This window comes from Vicia villosa, unplaced genomic scaffold, assembly GCF_029867415.1.
Source record: "Vicia villosa cultivar HV-30 ecotype Madison, WI unplaced genomic scaffold, Vvil1.0 ctg.001641F_1_1, whole genome shotgun sequence".
In the NCBI taxonomy this organism is placed as follows: domain Eukaryota; kingdom Viridiplantae; phylum Streptophyta; class Magnoliopsida; order Fabales; family Fabaceae; genus Vicia; species Vicia villosa.
This window is the reverse complement of record NW_026705682.1, coordinates 448971-468764: the sequence shown is the minus strand read 5'-3', so window position 1 is coordinate 468764 and position 19794 is coordinate 448971. Positions and strand designations below refer to the sequence as shown.

The 19794-nt window shown below is 38.1% G+C and overlaps 1 protein-coding gene across 1 annotated transcript; it reads left to right on the top strand.

Annotated features, from left to right (window-relative positions):
* The first annotated feature begins 12582 nt into the window (after positions 1-12582).
* On the top strand, positions 12583-15591 carry LOC131636123 (chloroplast envelope quinone oxidoreductase homolog). The gene is made up of 4 exons (XM_058906773.1): positions 12583-12740; positions 12891-13035; positions 13586-13677; positions 14695-15591. Exons 1-4 carry the CDS (start codon positions 12675-12677, stop codon positions 15382-15384), a joined length of 993 nt encoding a protein of 330 aa, XP_058762756.1. The 5' UTR covers positions 12583-12674; the 3' UTR covers positions 15385-15591.
* The last annotated feature ends 4203 nt before the right edge of the window (positions 15592-19794 follow it).

Here is a 19794-nt window from a genome sequence, read left to right as displayed (position 1 = left end):
TTTTCTGTTTCAGTCGCTATATTTAGGGCTCCCGACCGAGGGATAAGCAAGACTCCGTGTTCTTGAGTTTGCATCATTGGCGGCTCAAATCCCTAAAGCATTCACAAACTCTAGTAGCTGTTTTTTTGGGGCTCCCGACCGAGGGATAAGCAAGACGCCTTGTATCTTGAGTTTGTGCACCACTGGCACATCTCAAATCCCTAAAGCTGAGCACTTACAACTTTCATATGGCCTCGCCAAAATCTTCTTCTAAGAAGTAATCTAAAGTGTTCTACAGGAACATATGTTGTTGTTGGGTGTGCTTTCCACTCTAGGGGCACTTGGTTATCTGATTGAAGGCTGTCAGCCATTCAAAGAAAAGGTTCAAGACCTGATTGATTCAAAGGCTATCACATTCGCACTTGAAAGCCAGAATTGAAGTTCTCCTTTGACTTAGCGGATCTTCTGAAACAATAAGTCCATACAGAGAGGATCTCCTCAACATTGGCAATTCTGAATTCATCATGCATGTTCATGTCTAAGCTTTCTTGTTTTGTTCAATACTGTTTGCATGTAAAACTTGTTTGTTTTTGAACCATAATCATAATGCATTGGATATGTTTGTCTTGAAAAAATCCATTCGCTTTTGCTCTTCTATGTTTTTCTATGCTTTTTGTGATACCTAACTCTTGTTAACAAAGCATGATAGCTCTGAAGGGAGAATGATGAGCATAATACCAAGAACCTCAAATGGTATGCTTTTGAGTAGAACCCTGTTGATGATGTACAGGCTTTGTTTCAAATTCCCAAACACTGGAGATATAAGGGAGATAGACCCTCGATAACCCCCTCTGAGCCTTCGAAGTGGGAGTTTCTTTTCTATGCAGAAAAAACCCTTATTTTAACCCTGGGGCAGGGTAGTATTCAGTTAACCTGATCGAGCATTCAAAATTCATCAGGAGCACACATCTAAGGATACAACAATGGCTATCCTTCAAAAGATTGAGGAAAGTCAAATCCACAACGGTTATCCCTCACCTCAGGCGGTTGAGACACAATGATTATCCCTCACCTCAGGAGGTCGAGACATCAAATTTATGCCTCACATCTGGAGGTCGAGACCAACATCAAAGCCGCTATGGTTTATCCCTCACATCAGGAGGTCGAGACCAACATCAAAGCCGCTGTGGTTTATCCCTCACATCAAGAGGTCAAAATATGACGATACCACAATGGTAATTCTTCATCAATCAAAGACTCAGGCAGTCACAATCACTTCTAACAAATCAGAGATTCCGGATCACACGACTTGTTCAAAAAAAAGAGAAAAAAGGAATGAAGAGAAAAAAAAGAAAAAAGCCCGCTAAGTCAACAAGTTGAAAGCATGTGACTTAGGCAAAAGTTAGGGCATCCCGTTGGACTTCCAAATCAAAATTCAAAAGAATTTGTCCAGGCAAAAGTTAGGGAAACGGAAAAAAAAGAAAAGTGAAAGCAAAGCAAGGATTACAAAATAAGAATCCTCATCAAAAGAACAAAGTCGTGTGATCAGACACCAAAAACAAAAGGTAAAGTGACTGCCATATCTGAACGCCTCATTGACTCCTCAACCATCCCAAATTCCTCTTGAAAGATGAATGCTCGCATCGAGTTAACTGAACTTAGCACTGGAGAACATCATGAAGGGGGTGGGCACCAAATATTTTGAGCCTAAAAATCCTTTTTTCTAAAAAACTGTGAACCTGGCCACGTTACAACCCTTAAAAGTCCTAATTGAAGCAGGGTTAATTCAAAAGCAGACTATACACGAGAATACGGTATGCTGACTCCTAGGAGATCCGCTAAGCGCTTGAGTTGGTATCACATCATCTTTTCTTTCTTTAACAAAAAATCGATGTTACGACATCTTTTCAAAAAGTTTCTTTAAACTTCAAGATAAACATACTCTTTGTATTAGAATTATATTTCTCATAATAAACATTCTTTGCATATGAACAAGTGCTTGACATCAAGGAAGCTTCCATCATGAACTTCAGATGAACAGTTTTATCCTCCTGAAGGACAGGTTGTCTTCCGAACTCCGTTGAGTAGAGGCAGCAATATTTCAAAGTCTGATCCCCTCAGGGGCACAAAAGCAATTGAATACTCTGTCGAGCAAGTTTTCAGACAATCTGAGGCAATCAGGTCAAGATTCAAAAAAAATCTCTCAAAGTGCTAAGCAATCAGGGGCATTCACCCAAGCACAGTCGAAGCTACCTCCAATACAGGTCAGGCAGGGGCATGGTTCCAAAATTCATGATACTGGGGCAAGTTGGCTATGATAGCACGAATATCAAGAAGTCCTTACGAGACGAATTCCTCCAAAGTCCTTACAGGCTGGGGCAAAGCAATATACAATGGCATTCTTTCCTCATCAGGAGGTGTCCAGTTTAAAGTTCGGGTGTGAGCTAAACAACTTATGAACTTGAGAATCGTCAGGGTCTTCATCCTCAGCAGTCAGAGACTGAAAGTCCACCTGTTGGCATCCTTTCAATCAATGCATATCTGCATAACACTATGAAAGCCAATGCTTGTTTGGTCCCTTTGAAGTCAACACTTGCTTGACCCCTTAAGCCTACTTCCTGGTGGCATTCTCTTGGAGAATCAATGCATGTTTGATGCTTCGGCCGATACTTGTTTGGTGTTCTAACCACTGCTTGCCTATCAACTCATTGAATCCATTGCCTGTATGGAAAGTTTCAAAGCCAAGATGTCTGACAATCTGTTTGATCTTGCATTTGCCCACTGTGGGTGAGCATTACTATTCTCTGTCATGTGAGGAAATCCCGTGAAGACATCATGCTATATCCTGGGGCATTATCATCTGCTTATATCGCAGGTACATATTTTGAGCACACCATGTCAGTGCGTTGGCGGATCTAGCCAAGTGAGAGATTCTCATTCCCCAGCTGAGTGCATCCAAATGAGGTTTTTCTTTGCTCTAAGATTCTCATATCCTCAGCAAAGCACATCTCAATGCAATCTCCGTGCTTCAGAAGCCCTATTCCCCAGTGGAATATCTTCTCCCCAGTTGAATCATGATTGAATGGTATATGATTCCCCAGCAAGCTTTTAATGAGGTTCCTTGCCCGAGTTCCTCACTTTCCCCCAGTAGAGTGTTTCTCTCCCCAACAGATTGACCTGTTTTCCCCAGGAGAGTCATCTTATTCCCCAGTAGAGTGATCTTAACAAAAGGTTCTTATGCTAAGTTCCTTATCCCCAGCGGATCTCTCTTCTCCTAAGTGGATCGTTATGCAGAAGTATTCATCTTCCCCACTGAATCTTTCCTCAGCAGAGGTTCACATGTATCCTCAACATAATCTGTTTCCGTCAAGGATTTCCCCAGCGGAATGCATCCTATGCAAACAAGTCGGTTACTCCCCATCAGAGTTATCTCCATGACTTGCCCTTATCTTTATATCCCCAGTATGTCGAGAGGTTGCTTCTCCAGGGAAGTTGCCCGGGTATCCCCAAGCAGGATTTATTCCCTAACCAGAGCTCGGGTCTAGATTTGATCATCTCCAGCAGATTTCCGATCCATCTTTGTTAGCTCGCAATGGTGACCCTTGGTCACTCATCTTGTCCTCCACGCAGAGTTCTATACTCTCTCCAGGACTGCTTCAGCAATTCAGTGCTCCCCTGTGGTTTCCCTAAGCAACGTTCGAATCATGCATCATTCGCATTGCATTCTCAAAGCGTGTAGCGTCTTCCTCCTCGGAAACGTTATTCCATACACATTCATACATGCATTAATCATGTCATATCTGTTTCTTTCTACAGGAAAGTTATCCAGATTCAAATGCTCCCTAGAGAGCAATATTCGCCATGTCATATCTGTTTCTTTCTACAGGAAAGTTATCCAGATTCAAATGCTCCCTAGAGAGCAATATTCGCCTAGTCATTACAGGCGCTTATCCTGATGTTTTGAATCAGAAGAGGATTGTTCTACTTATTTTTTGGCATAGCTCAGATCAGTTCAAAGACATTCCTATTCCCGATGCCCCAAGATCGGTGGAAGATATTTGTTCCTATCCTGATTCCAGTTCAGTTGAAGGAACCGCCTCCGGATCTCCCAAGATCTTCCTAAGGAGCAAGCCTGCTGATGCATCAGATCAGTTGAAAATATCTACGTCCTGACGATTTATTTTCGTTCAGAAGAAGAACTCATCTGCCCAGTCCTGATGCTTACTATCAGTTGAAGATGTTTTCTTTTCCCGGCGCACACAGTTCGGAAGAGATATCCGTTCCTATTCCTGATAAACCAGACTTTCAGTTGAGGGAACCGCCTCCGGATCTCGTCGATCTTACGAAGGAGCAAGCCACTGATGCCCAAATCAGATGGAGATATCTGCCTGATTGACTTTTTCATTCAGAAGAGGATTGTTCTACTTATTTTCTAGCATCGAGCCTAGATCAGTTTAAAGACTTCCTTTCCCGGCGTACACAGTTCGGAAGAGATATCCGTTCCTATTCCTGATAAATCAGACTTTCAGTTGAGGGAACCGCCTCCGGATCTCGTCGATCTTACGAAGGAGCAGGCCACTGATACCCAGATCAGATGGAGATATCTGCCTGATTGACTTTGTCATTCAGAAGAGGATTGTTCTACTTATTTTCTAGCATCGAGCCTAGATCAGTTTAAAGACTTCCTTTCCCGGCGTACACAGTTCGGAAGAGATATTGTTCCTATTCCTGATAAACCAGACTTTCAGTTGAGGGAACCGCCTCCGGATCTCGTCGATCTTACGAAGGAGCAAGCCGCTGATACCCAGATCAGTTGGAATATCTGCCTGATGATTTAATTGCATCAGATGGAGATGTCGCCTTGGTACCCAGACCAGAGATACTTACTACCCGTTGATGCCCAGATCAGCCGGAATATCTCCTTTCGATTCCCAGATCGACTTAGACATCTATCCCCGATTCCTGTTCGGAAGACATCTGCTACGCCTGATGCCCAGATCAGTCGAGATGTTCCTTCTCTTGATGCCCAGATCAATTGAAGTTTTTTCCCCCTGCCTGTGGGGTTGCCTGTTCCTTCTTATCGCAAGTTGGAGCTACTTAATTATCCAGGTCAATTGAGGTTTTTTCTCCCTGCTTGTGGGGTGGTATATTCCTTCTTAGTGCAAGATGGAATCTTCTAATGATCAAGAGCGCAAATTTTCGAGTTCATTCTGGTATTCAATCTCCTTCCACCTCAACGGTTCGAAACTTTCGTTTCTCGCTCGTCAGGTTCAAGAAGTTTGAATAGGGGCAGCTGTTGCACCCCAAAATTTGCCCTCTTTATTTGAGCTATAAGTTAATAATGACGTTTATTTCGTCATTCAAAAATTGAAGAAAAATAATAAAGAGTTTCCGTGGGTTTAAGAAGGTACGGAGTGAAATATGGTTCAAACAATGGAAATACGAGAAAATTCATAAATCTTATTCTGAAAGTGATATGAGCTGAATTCCCGCGTGGCCCCGACTGTTTCGACGTTATCTACAACTTTAGTGTTTGGCTCAGAAACCAGTTCCATGAGGAAGGTTGTCGAATTTTCAAATTACTGGAGCGTTCGCAGTGAAAAATGGTGCTGAACCGTAGGTTTTCGGACACTAAAAAATTCATATCTCACAATCCGCTCATCCGATTCACTCGAGATTTTAACTGAAGCTCCGTGCTAATATTCCCGACATTTCATATGTTCGGACCGAAGACCAATTATGCACCAAATATTCCCAGCATTTTGAAGAACGCCTTGATTTTTCAGTGAAAAATGTGCTTTCGGGTATGTCTCGGCGAGTTTGAAAATTCATAACTTCTTCGATTTTTATCGTATGAGGTCCATTCCGGCGGCATTCTCTCGGAAATTTCGTTATCTTCGATTCCTCGTCACACGTGCTTGTTCAGATTTCGAGCCGAAGGATGAGTTTTATCGAGTTCTTTGAGCGGTACGCACAAAATTCTACACAGTCGCACCGGATGAACCGATATCTCTCGCCATTCAAACGCGCATAATTTCATCACCGTTTGTCGGATTGAGACGATTCTCGCGGCTACGAGACACAAATTTAGTCATCTTCGAGATGACGTTGGTCCCGTTTCCGGATTTTGCACCGAGTCACATTTCCCCGAAAATGAGCAAAAAAAGAGATACGTCGGGGGCATTTTTGGCATTTCACCACTTACACTATATAAACAATTTTCCCTCCTTTTCTCTGATAACTTCAAATTCACCCAAAAATCTCATAAACATTTTCTCTCATTCTCTCCCCAATTTCTCAAAATCAAAAACTACAAAATACCAAAAATCTCCAACAACTTCATACACATTCATCAAGAATTCAAGAACAAAGTTCAAAAAACTCAACTCAATTCCTCTCTCTCACTCCAATCCGCGACCAGCCACCACCACCAAGCCTCACCATCGTGCATCCGAAGCTCCAGCCACCGTGCGAGGCCGCGAATTCATCTCCCTCTCCGCCGCGTTCGTGAGTTCTCTTTTCGTGCTCCGATCGCGACTCCTTTCCCCGATCAATATCGTGCAGCATCTCCTCCAACTTCTCTTCACCACTTATTTTGGTAAATCATCATAATTCTCACTTGATGCTTAATGTGAATTGCAATGATCTGTGAAATGATAATTGATTATTGATGAGGTTGTTGTTTAAGTGATTGAAATTTGAGATTTGTTGTTAGTTGTTGTTAATGAAATGTGTTCATATTCATAAAGCTTATTGATGCACTCCAAGTGTTTGTTCATTTGAATGTGAGAATTGTATGTTCTTGAGTATGCATAATTGTACTTGCTTGTTGAATTCTGATGATGCTTGTTGCTGAATTTTCACCATGAGATGTGTTGCCTTCATTTTGTTGTGCATAACCTTGGAATAGAACTTGTTAGTACGTCATTGGTGATGCTCTTGGAGGTTATTGATAAACATGTGCGATGCTGATTTTTTTTATGGATGGTTGTTACTACCAATTAGAACGTGATACATGATTTCCTTTGATTGTCCATAAGTGGTGATGATGTTGAAATGTGTGTTTGTTTCTTGAATAATCAAAATGTGCTCAATGCTGAATTTTCTTGATCTATGTTTGTTACCATGAGTTTATGTTGTTGCTTTGAGAAAAAGACAAAATCATGAATAAAGTGATAACACTACTTGCTACGTTGATGGCTTATGTCTTGAATTCAATTTTCTAAATGGTTGACATGCTGTCATGAATGAATCTTGGAAATTAGTTGAAGTTCTTTGTTTGTCTCCATCCATGAACATGATTTTATAAATAAGAACATTATGAATTAGTTTGGTTGCTTAAACCCATGAGTCAAAGAGTATTACATGCCATACACTTGGAATTTGGTTTCTACATGTCATTTACTAAATTTGTTGCATGCATAATTTTGTGCCAATTACTATGAGTCAATTCCTTGTGTCTATGTGGTGTTTTAATGAGGTTGTGGGGCTGTTTTTAGAAGTATAATAGTGCAGAATTTTAGCTTAATTGTGTAGTGTTTGGTTGATAAATAGTGCAGGATTTTTGTTGTTGTGTTAGTGTTGATTCTTGAATGATGATGCAGATTTATTTTGGTTGATTGATGGGGTTTTTCATTGCTTTTAACTCATGAAAAAGTATTAAAAATGTAGACAATTGTTGTGGTCTTGTGTTGATGTTTAGTTGATGATTTAGCATGAAGAAGTAGACTTTAAATGAGCTTAATTGTGGTAGATAAGTGCAGAAAATTACTTGAGAGTTTGTGTGTTGTTAATTGTCCAAAAATGCATAAAAATGTTGGTGGATATTAGTTAAATTGTTTTGGTTCCTTTGTTACTTGATTGTTAAATGTTTGGATGAGAATTTGGACTATTTTTTTGGTGGTTTCTTCACTTGAAAATCTTGCTTTCATGCTATTTCTCTATTTGCAAATATGCGGTATCTTATACCAATCAATTTGAGACTTTGCATTAAGCGTAAACATGTTTCTTGAGCATTCATGGGACTGTTTTGATATCAAGATTATGCAGAATTTTTACTTTGTTTCTATTGCTTAACATCTCACCATCTTCACTCATAAAATTGTCCACTTCCTTACACTTTTGACATGAAACTAGTTGGCATTGGTTGCTTGTTGTTTCTAAGTGATAAATAGTGTTTCTATGAGCTAATAATTGACATTTGAGCTGCTGCAACTTTCTGTTTCACATAATATACTCGATTTGCTCAGTTTGTGTTTTGTGTGCGCGTCGTGTTGGCTTCATTCCATTTTGCCGTATCTTTTAAACCGCTTAGCGTTTTTAAGCATGTGAATAATGTTTTTCATACGTAATAATATTTTCGGAGCTGTTTGTACAGTTTATTTTCGGTTTCGGCTGACTTTTTTTTACCGTTTTCGCTACTGCCCCTGTTTTGAAAGTCGTGCTTCCGAGTCGATTTTGTAAATTCTGATTGCATATTTGACTTCTTTAGCACGTTTTAACTTTGTAATAAAATTTTGGATTAGTTCTGACGAGTTTAGTTTTCACTGTTTTTACCCGGTTTTGCCGTTTCGGTGTACCGTTGTGCATGTAAATACTTGCTTTTGCTTCCGTAGTTTTAGTGTACATATTTGATTTGCTCTTGAATACTATCTCATGTTTCTTCTTATTCGCTTTTGTTATGTTTTCACTTTCTATTCCGTTATCCATTTCCGGTTCAGCTTATAATTCAATAACGCAATTCCGATTGCGGTGTCTTGTTATCTCTAACGTGTGTGCTAGTATGCAAGGCAACATGGAGGCTCTGGTCGATGCCCGCTCTCGTGTTCCGCTTTATTTGTGGGACACGACATTTATCCTCTCTCTGATTCGCGTTTCTACACGCATCCTTTATCATTATACTTGCTTGTCCGGATTTCTGTTTCCCTTGCAGGTGTATGGTATTCGTTGTGCCCGATGCACACGTTGGCGCGTGATTTACTTTCATCGCGCCGATTCTTGATTGCTTATGCGGATTTTAATCGGAGTGCTGACATGTTTGCTGTTGCTAGCTCGCTCGCGGGATCCTAGTTTACTCACTCTCTTCGCTTTAGCTTACGGATCATCATCCGTTTGGTATTGATTCCGTTTCATTTTACTTCTTTCTGTACTTTATCGCTTTCTTGCATCATCCTTTAACATGAGAAGTAGGACCTAGACATGCATCTGGCCAAGCCCTCGAAAGAGGCTCTGTTTTTGTTGGTGTGTTTATATTTGTGCTTTGCGGCAGGGAGTCACGGTGTAATAAGTCCTATATGGCACTCCGTTAAGTCCTCATAGAAGGCATGCGGAAAGGGTTAGCAATCAACCCCCGCCTAGTCTCATCGAGTCTGTTCAGTATGTGCACGCTACGCGTTGCTCGCTTCTGAACCTGCACAAGATCTTGTTATCGAGTATGTCAGGAAAAGGGTTCATGCAGCCGGACCCCCGCCTTTCCTATAGCTCGCGTCGCTCGACGTTGATGCTCGGTGTACGCACGCACCGTTTTCCTTTATGATCCGTGACGGCTTGGTTGCTGAGAGGGGTCCGCCCTCTTGTCTATGGCCCGATCATTTTCACGAGGTCTAATGCTTGGTTGACTTGGGTTGAGCTGCTCCCCTTGGCTATGGCGGGACCGCTTTTCTACCATTCGGTCAGTAACGTTGGTTTGTTTGCTTTACGAGCGGATGCTCGTTTGTGTGCTTATTGTGTGCTTCCCTTTTTCCCCCGTAGGTTGTTTAGTTTAGTTTAGACTGATACCCTTTGTATGATAACATTAGGTAGCAAGCTTTCCCCCTTAGCTTAGGTCTTCCTCATGCATTCTTTAAAACACAAACCACACTCTTTGATTTTCTTTTCTTAAGAGCTTGTTATTTCCGCTCCATTCCCAAGCGTAAGCCTCCAAAGGTCGAGCAGCGGAGTGTGAATGTAACTTGTTCACCTAAAAAATACAAAATAAACAGAAATTAGTTAGCCGAGCTACGGTAGCTCTGATTCTGCAAAACAGATACGTAGGCAGCGGGGTAGGGCCCGTGCGAGCACAATCCTTTCTTTTCCCTACATTTTGCATTCATTTTAGTCCAGATTAGCGTAGATTTATTACACACCCATAGATTTAGACACAAGCGTGGATACCATCGAGTACGATGGGCGCGAGGGGTGCTAATACCTTCCCCTCGCGTAACCGACTCCCTTACCCTTTTTCTCTGGTCGTGAGACCGTTGTTTTGTTTTGTGGTTTGCTGGCATTCCCTTCCTTTTCAGGATAAATATGTTAGTGGCGACTCTGTTAATTTTCGCGGTAGCGACAACTGCCAAATTGGTCGCTCGGCCCTCGCTTGGCGAAATTCCGTCATTCTCCCCTCTCTCGCTCGACGACATAGTGTGAATTCCACATTCTTCTCTGTCCTCAAGCTCGCCCGGCGAAGCATTGGCGAAATCCTCGCCTATCGCTTGCCTCTGGCTCGCCCGGAGAATTTACTCCGTCATCGACTCGCATGGCTCTCGCCCGATGATGTTGCGCGATTAGCAACCTTCCAGGTGTGATTCGCTATAGTTTTAGATCACTCCCGAGTTGATTTTTCAAGCATCATACTCATCCAATATACTTCGTAATCATCATAATTCAAAGTTTTAGCAACAATTCATCACATATACATATTGGATTTAAATCATGTTATCTCAAATATCATTATTAACAATTATTCACACGCAATCATCATCCATCGATAGAATCAACAAAATCTACGTTTACCCTACCCTCATACCAGTCTTAATCAACCACAATTACCCACCCTTGCCTTGCTACTCCTAACAATTGATCTCTCGAGGTCGAATGGATGAACATCCCACTTTGATGTCTCTTGCCTTAGCACTCCTCTTACGGTTTTGTCCAATTTCACGTACGATGTAAAACTGATCACTCATTCGCTTACTCCTATTAAAATATTATTCCAGTTTAGACTTTTCCCAACAAGACTTTTGCCCTCAAAATCTCTACACTGTCTTTTATTCTTATTATTATTTGAATAATTAATTAAATAATAATATAATTCATATATTATTGTACTTTAATTCACCTATAATTACCGTACTATGTCTCTAACTCCTGGACTCTCTTTCTCACCAAATAATCTAATAAACTGAATAAATCACACAACAATCACAGATAATTATTATAATCGACGAAATCCAACTTTGGGATGTTATATTGTACATCCCGAATGAAGTTCGAATCGATTCGTTGTTCATTATAGCATGCATAAATCAATAGTTATATTTGAAATTGATCATGATGCTTTTAGTCATTGCATGAATCAGTGAAATAAGAACCATATATGTCTTTGATTCAAGTTAAGTGCAAATAGAAATCTCAAACCAAAGCTTTTTTTGAAAACCATGAAAATTTGAGATTTTTTGTGTTTGATTTGAATTAAGCAAATTAGGCACACTTCTCGGTTCAAATCAATTGAACTGAGGCAAACCAAAGCTTTATAAACACTTTAATTTGAATCAAAATTTAAACCAGATTATAATCAAGCATTTTCTGGTCACCTCTGTTTGATTTTATTCGAATCAAACTTTACACCTGATTCGAATCAAATAGTTTTTCAGCATTTTCCATTTGGCTATATTGCACTTGATTCGAATCAGGATTTACACTTGATCGAATCACATGGCCTTTATTCCTGATTCGAATCAGATGAAAAATGAGTCAAAAATATTTTTCCTTCTTATTCCACTTCAACTGATCATTGGACTCAAACCACGAAATGTTCTTGATTCGAATCTAAGTACCCTTTTTCACTCATTTTCGTGCTTAATCTCAAGCACATAGAAAATCATTTTGTCATAATTTTTCATGAAAGATTTTCATAATCAATTTTGTGATTTTCTGTGAAATCAACTTCCTTTCACTTTTGAAAAGTTCAAAACTCTTGCAATCAGATTTCTTTCTTCTTCAACCTTTGTTTTGATTTGAGATATTGATATTGAGAGATTTGTAATTAATTGAGGGAGATATTATCTTGAAACAAGTTGCTCTTAAAGATTGTATAAAAAAATTAAGTTATCGCAAAATTGTAGTTGTTATCATTAGTGTTAAAAAAAATCCAATAAAAAGAAGAAGATTCTCGTCTCCATATTAACTTGGTAATGACTCTATGCAAAATTTATATAAAGTTTTTCAACAAAATAAAGTTCATGTTTTTCTTTCTATTTCTTATTCTAACAAAATAAAATTCTCCCTTACTTTTTATTAGGCAAAATTTATATAAATTTTTTTATATAAAGAAAAACCACATTTTTTATGAATTCTTTTATTTTTTATTTAACCATTTAAAAATAGTATTATTACAATGAATATAGTTATTAATTCTTTACTTATAAATATATTTATAATTTGATACCGGTTACTTAATTTAGTTATGAAACAAGTCAATATTCTTAACAAAATATATTTTCTTAAAAATTCTAAAAAAATAATTATAACTAATATTTTATTCTTTTTAAGAAAAAAAATCTGTTGGAAAATTAGGACCATCTATTTATTTGATATTTTTCTTTTTGACAAGTCCATTTATTTGATTTTTATATTCAAAGAGAGTTGTTGAAATTTGTAGAACTAAAAACAAGCGAACAAATCGAGACCCATAGAGTTCGGTACTCTGCAAGATAGATATGGCTGCGAGACTTATGCAAGCTGTTCAGTACACTTCCTATGGCGGAGGACCCTCCGGTTTGAAGGTCTTCAACCATTTCTCACCACTTTCAAACTGTGTTACTTTTTCTTTGTCTTCTTTCTTCAAATTAAACTAACCTAATTTCATATACATGTGCTCGTAACTGATTCTGCTTAACTGATTCTGATTCAATTCAATTGTTGATTTTAAGCAGCATGTTGAAATTCCTGTTCCAACTCCAAAAACCAATGAAGTTTTGCTCAAATTGGAAGCAGCTAGCATTAATCCAGTTGACTGGAAGATTCAGAAGGGTGATCTTCGGGTTATGTTCTTGCCTCGAAAATTTCCCCATACACCTTGTATGATTCACTAATCCTCTTTCTTTTTATTCAAATCTGTGTTTGGAACTTTGGATTAGTTTATAAGCACTTTTTCAAAATAAATTATAGCTTTATATGAAAATAGTTTGACTTTTTGTGTGTAGAAATGAATCTATTTGTCAAAGTGTTTGTGCAATACGAACGGAGGGGCTCAACTGATATGTGTTAGTTGAAATAACCAGGTGTAATCAGTTGGTTCATAGGTCAATCTCTGACGGAACATTTATCTATATTTATACTAATATAAACAAGTTGTCATTTTTTTATTTTAAAAAGTGTTTGTGTGATATTAAGGAAATAGCTTATGAAATGATTTGGTTAAGTTATGGAAACTACTTTGTAGTTTATAAAATCAACTTTTTGACTATATGTTTTTTTTTATTGTAGAAATAGTTTATATATAAGTGATTAAATGATAAGCATTTATCCTATAAGCTCTTAATTAATGTGTTTATACAAACAAACTCCTTTTCTGCTTACTCTTGTGGTGTATATAAGGTTCATTTGCTTTTGTGGGACTTTGATTCAGGTACTGATGTAGCAGGAGAGGTAGTAGAGATTGGACCCCAAGTCAAGGATTTTAAAGCTGGTGATAAAGTTATTGCTAAGCTCACGCATCAAGTACTTATCTCTTTCTTTCACTCCCTTAGTTTACTGTTTTTAATTTCTTCATATCATCTATGATATTCCAAGCATAAATTGCAACACAATTTCATGATATTGCAGAATAGCCCATCCTCACTTATCAAAATATTGATCAAGTTAGCCCCTCTATTAGTTAAAGTCTGTTAAGTGTCAAGTAATGATGTATCACGTTTAGTGACAAGCAACACACGTGTTAGTACATCATGTAGGCAAAAATCAGGGACTGAATCGATAAGAAGCTGGGGTCTTAATTGAAAATCTTCAATATCTATTTCTTGCTGTCTTCATCCTCTTTTCTTCTTTGTAACCAATAAGTAAAGAAACTAAATCACTAAATTGATACGGGTGTCTAATTTTAGGGACCAAATTGGATAATTTCCCGGATAAATTATCTTTTGAACCAACCACTCTAATGTATCTGGTCTATATTTAGTCTAGATACATTGATTATTCAATGAATCTAAAAGTAAACTTTTCCCCCATAATTGGGACCGGAGGGAACATATGAAGATGCCACATGGTTTATAGTGTGAAATTATTTACATAGCTGTGTTACAGTTTATTCATATGCTCTTATGCCTTTGCTTGTGATATATATGCACTACTAACATCAGAGGTTTCTTAATCCACAACTCCAGGACTGATCCTATCTCCAATCCAATTCATTTTTATTCATATATGTTAATATCTACTCCCTCCGTCTCATAATAAGTGTCCCATTTGCATTTTTTTCTTGTCTCAAATTAATTGTCCATTTACAATTCCAATGCATCAATCATTATTATTTTTCCACTATTATACCCCTATTTAGTAACTTTCACGTTATTCAACTACTATTAATAGGGGTATTCTAGTAAATGACATTAACTTTTTTATTAAAACCAACACATCCAATCATTTTCTTAAAAACCGCGCATTGCTCAAATAGGACATTTATTATGAGACGGAGGGAGTAACAAGTATTATCAAATTTCGTGTTATATTGAATGACAGTATGGAGGGGGACTAGCTGAGTTTGCAGTGGCAAGCGAGAGCTTAACAGCTGCCAGACCATCTGAAGTGTCAGCCGCTGAAGCTGCGGGTTTACCCATAGCCGGTCTCACAGCTCGTGACGCACTCATCGAAATTGGAGGAATTAAGCTTGACGGAACAGGCGAGCAGAAGAACGTTTTGGTAACTGCTGCTTCCGGTGGTGTAGGTGCATACGCTGTTCAACTTGCCAAACTAGGGAACAACCATGTGACAGCCACTTGTGGTGCTCGCAACATCGACTTTGTCAAAAGCTTAGGCGCTGATGAAGTTCTCGACTACAAGACTCCAGAAGGAGTAGCACTGAAGAGTCCATCTGGTAAGAAATATGATGCAGTGATACATTGCACCACTGGAATACCATGGTCAACTTTTGATCCTAATTTGGCTGAAAAAGGGGTTGTAGTGGATTTAACACCTGGCCCGAGTTCAATTGCAACTTTTGCTCTGAAGAAACTTACTTTTTCGAAGAAGCGGTTGGTGCCGTTTATTGTAAATGTCAAGCGCGAGGGCATGGAACATCTTGCTCAGTTAGTGAAGGATGGAAAACTGAAGACAATTATTGACTCTAAATTTCCTTTGAGCAAAGCTGAAGATGCTTGGGCTAAGAGCATTGATGGCCATGCTACTGGAAAAATCATTGTGGAACTATAGGCACTGTTTACTTGCTGATTGTATTTGTTCCTTCTACTTTTCTGCTAAACGTTTGTATGTGTTTATATAGAAATAGAAATGAATGAATAACCTTAAATTCAGATATGTAATAAGTCTCTTTTGCTGGTTTGTATGTGATATACTGATACAGAATGGTTTTCTTCTTTGATTTGCGATTTTGAAATAAATGACTTATTTGATATAGAAGTGGTTCTTTTCTTTTATTTGGTATTCTTGTGATGATATATAGTGCATCTCTTTTTGACGAGTGATTCAGTTTGTTATAGTTTTTTTTTTTTTATCATTATTATTATGAAAAAAAACAAACATTTTAAAAACAAAATGATCATTTTAAATGTTATTTCAAAGTTCAAGTTAGTATTAGTTGTAATTTTGTCAAAATTATCCATAATTATTTATTAGAGAGAGAAAAAAGTTAATGAAATTACTAAAAAATTAAGGGTATTATAGACAACAAAATAATCATCATGTAAAATAATTATTAGTTTTTTTAGTATATGTAAAAAGTCAAAAAATGATAATTAAAAAGGAACGGGAAGAGTATTATTTAAATTATTGAATACTAATTTTATTTATTGATTTATTTATAATTAACAAACGGAATTTGAAACTAAATTTATGTTTTGGATAATTACATGATATGATTACATGAGATTTTTGGATAATTACATGATATGATTACAAGAGGTTCGCGTAGGTGATGGTAGAAGATGTAATTTATTGTTTGAGTTGGTAAGTCTCTGTTCGACAAGGTTATGTTCGACCTAGTCGAAGTAGTAGTAAGTTGTATTTTATGAGTCAAATACAGTATAAAGTTGTGGTGTCAAAGTATGTAAGCAAGTATTCGATAAAGTCGAATACTGCATTTTGTGAATTGTATGTTTTGGTTGCTTACATATAGAGGTGACGATATAAATCAGAAAACAACTTCACATTAATATTTTCCCTTTTCTGTAATACTCTCTCTCTCTCTCTCTCTCTCTCTCTCTCACACACACACACACACACATTCTTCTTCTTCTTCTTCAACTTCTTAAATCATGAGTGATGAAGATCATCTTTAGATTTCAAGATATGGCTAAAATCATGAGTGATGAAGTATCTACATTGGAAGCGAATGCAAAAGATGTTCAGAAGGTTCTACACAAGGAACAAAGGAAGAAAGATGGAAAAACTTTGTTCTTGATTCATCAGTGTGTGGATCCAAAGAATCACTCTGATTCAACCAAGAAAGGCATGAGCAACAAGTATTCGGGAAAGAAAGTTGACATGAACGAGGTGCATTGTTACAACTGTTAAGGATTTGGTCAAAATGCTCAAGATTGTCGAAAGAAGAAAGAGCCAAGAGAAAAAGATAACGAAGAAGTGAGATATGCTCATGTTGGAGAAAGTGACTCTAATGATGTGTTACTCATGGCAAATACCTAGTCGAGGAATGAACAACCCAATATGTGGTACCTAGATTCAGGATGCAGTAACCACATGACTGGAAATAAAAATTGGTTCACCAAGTTAGATGAATCATTTAAGAAATGATCAAGTTTGCAGATGAAAGACACATCACATCAATTGGAAAGGGAAACATATTTGTGGTTAGAAAGGATGGTTGAAAAGCCAGTATCATTGACGTGTTGTGTATACCTTCGATGACAAGTAATTTAATAAGCATAGGTCAATTACTTGCGAATGGGTACAACATGAAGTTACAAAAGAGTAAGATGAAGGTGTATGATGGTAAAGGAATGATGATTCTTAAAGCACCATTGGCAGACAACAACATATTGAAAGTAGATATCAACACGGTTGATCATCAATGTCTAAATTTGACTGTAATGGAGACAAAGACTGGTTGTGGAGTCACATGTATGGACATCTAAACTTCAAATTTTTAGGTATGCTCAACCTGAAGAAGATGGTGTATGGCTTACTTCAGATTAAGGAACCAAGTCAGGTGTGTGAGGAATGTTGCAAAGTAAAGCAGGCTAAGAAAGCATTCAAACATGACTTGCCCATAAGGTCAAAGGAAAAGCTAGAGCTTGTTCGCTATGATGTGTGTGGACCTTTTGAAGTCAGATCAAATGAAGGTAATTACTATTTCCTAACTTTCATTAATGAATTCACCAGCTATATGTGGATTTACCTTATTGAAAGAATGAGGGATGTATTCACACAATTCAAGAAGTTTAAATTGCATATTGAGAAACAAAGTGAATGCGAGTTAAGGAAACTGAGAACTAATGGTGGAGGTGAATACACTTCTATGGAGTTTGCAAAATATTGCCATGAGGAATGTATAGAGCTCAAGGTCATTGCACCCTATACACCACAACATAATGGTATATATGCGAGGAAAAACAAAAGCATACTAAATATGGATGAAGTATATTGAAAGCTAATGAAACGCCAAAGAGATTTTAGGGAGAAATATTTTTGACAGTAGTTTACATACTTAATAGATGTTCAACCAAGAAGATAGTCGACAAGACACCTTATGAGAGATGGACTGGTCTCAAGCCAAATATTAGTCATCTTAGAGTATTTGGATCAATGAGCTTCAGGCATGTACTTGAGAAATTGAGGAAGAAGCTAGATGATCAAAGTTAAGTCATGCTGCTCATAGGTTATTATTCAAATGATGCATTCAAGTTTTATTCACCAAATAATGATAAGCTAGTGATCAGTAGGATGTTATGGTGGATGAAAGCATAAGGTGGAGTTGCAATCATGGGTTAGTTCGACATGACCAAGATACAATCACAATTGTGCTGGAAGAAGACCAACAAATTGAAGCCATGACCACTCAAAATGAAGAACCACTTGAGCAAAATGTTAGAAGATCTGCTAGAACTAGGACTGGGTTGACAAGACTATTTGGATATGAGGGTTTCCACATCAAGCAAGAAATGCAGATGGTGACTTCATAGAAGACGTAATAATGATGGATGACTCAAAACCAATCGATTTGGATCAAGCCATGAATGACTTAAGCTATAAGAAGAACTCGTGGCGATCGAGAAGAACAAGACCCAGGACCAAAAACCGACCAAAAGATACATTGGTCTTAAAAATAAAAACTCAACCTCAAGTTTAAACTATTCTAAAATCTAAAATCTTGCACTTATTGTCACTGACTTAATGTTAGAGAGTTTACAGGTACACTCCAACCAGTAGCCATATTGTGAAGATTGATACACTAGAGTTCGTTATCAAATTCATCATTACCAACAACAAACACTTGAAGAGAAAGACCATAATGGATCATTTGACATTGTCTTTGAGAAACATCTTCTAACGTTTCTGCTCTATTTCTAGCTTAATGAAAAATCCCGAACATATGTTAGCAAGAGGATTGATGTCCATGCAAATCATCAATAGTTTCCTGAAGAATCTCCTAGAAAACGTTCAAAGACAATTAAAACACTCGCAAAAACAGAACAATCGTGTGAGGCAGTCAAGTTAAAGAATAGTGAAAGAACAAGTTATTCCAGAAAAACCCACCCCTTCTGGTGAGACTTTAAGCCGGTGGGATGACTCTCTCATAATGGGGAATACAGAATGATGACTTTGGATGTCATATGATAACATACCTATCAATATTTTGGAAAAAGACGGGTTGAAAGGGCGTAGCCATTTCAGGTAACATCTTTGTCATCACCAGAGGCTTCTCAAACCTCGAGACTTTGGTGTCCTTTAACGTTATGAAACCTGCACCATCTTCCAGGCTCGGGTCCCATAACATCCACCTTTGGAGTTGGAAGCGTAGGGATATCATGCAAGTGGACAATCTCCTGCCAAGTCTATTTACGGAAAGTGTTTAGAGGCGTGAAGCCCTTCACAACCTTTCCACCTCGCTTGAACGTCGCTTTATCCCCCGAAGGGCGAGGTGTAGTTACTCTGTGAGTGTTGCGTGCATTCGAAGCTAGTAACACACTTTATAACGTCACATGCCTTCTTCTCGACGTTACTTTCCCCACTCTTTATGTAACATTCTGTCTTGGTGACCACATTTACTAACCAATAAGTTAGCCTTTGGGCGAGAGACTCATTGAAGTGCTCTGCTTCGAGGCCATTGTGAAATGCTCCTACGAACATTTCTTAGTTCGGTTGGATGACTTTATGGTGGCCTCATTGAAATGGTTGTGAGAAATCCTATTTGGTGGTATTTTCGGTGTGGAGAGAGCAATGTCATGTGAGGTGAGAAGCTTTATATTTTTGGGGTGTTTCATGTGTATTCTGAATTTTCCTCCTAAACCCTAGAGTCGAGGTATTTATAAAGGCTCATGTGCTTGGATTTCAGGGTTGAGAAGTGGTAACACCTTCACTTGGACTAGAAAAGTTGTTGACTATCTACTTCTTAGAAGATCGTGACCAAGACTTCTTGCACACGAG

Coding starts and splice junctions, on each gene's coding strand:
- LOC131636123 (XM_058906773.1), top strand. CDS start 12,675: ATGGCTGCGAGACTTATGCAAGCTGTTCAGTACACTTCCTATGGCGGA. Junction 13,036..13,585: donor AAAATTTCCCCATACACCTT/GTATGATTCACT, acceptor ACTTTGATTCAG/GTACTGATGTAGCAGGAGAG. Junction 13,678..14,694: donor TTGCTAAGCTCACGCATCAA/GTACTTATCTCT, acceptor ATTGAATGACAG/TATGGAGGGGGACTAGCTGA.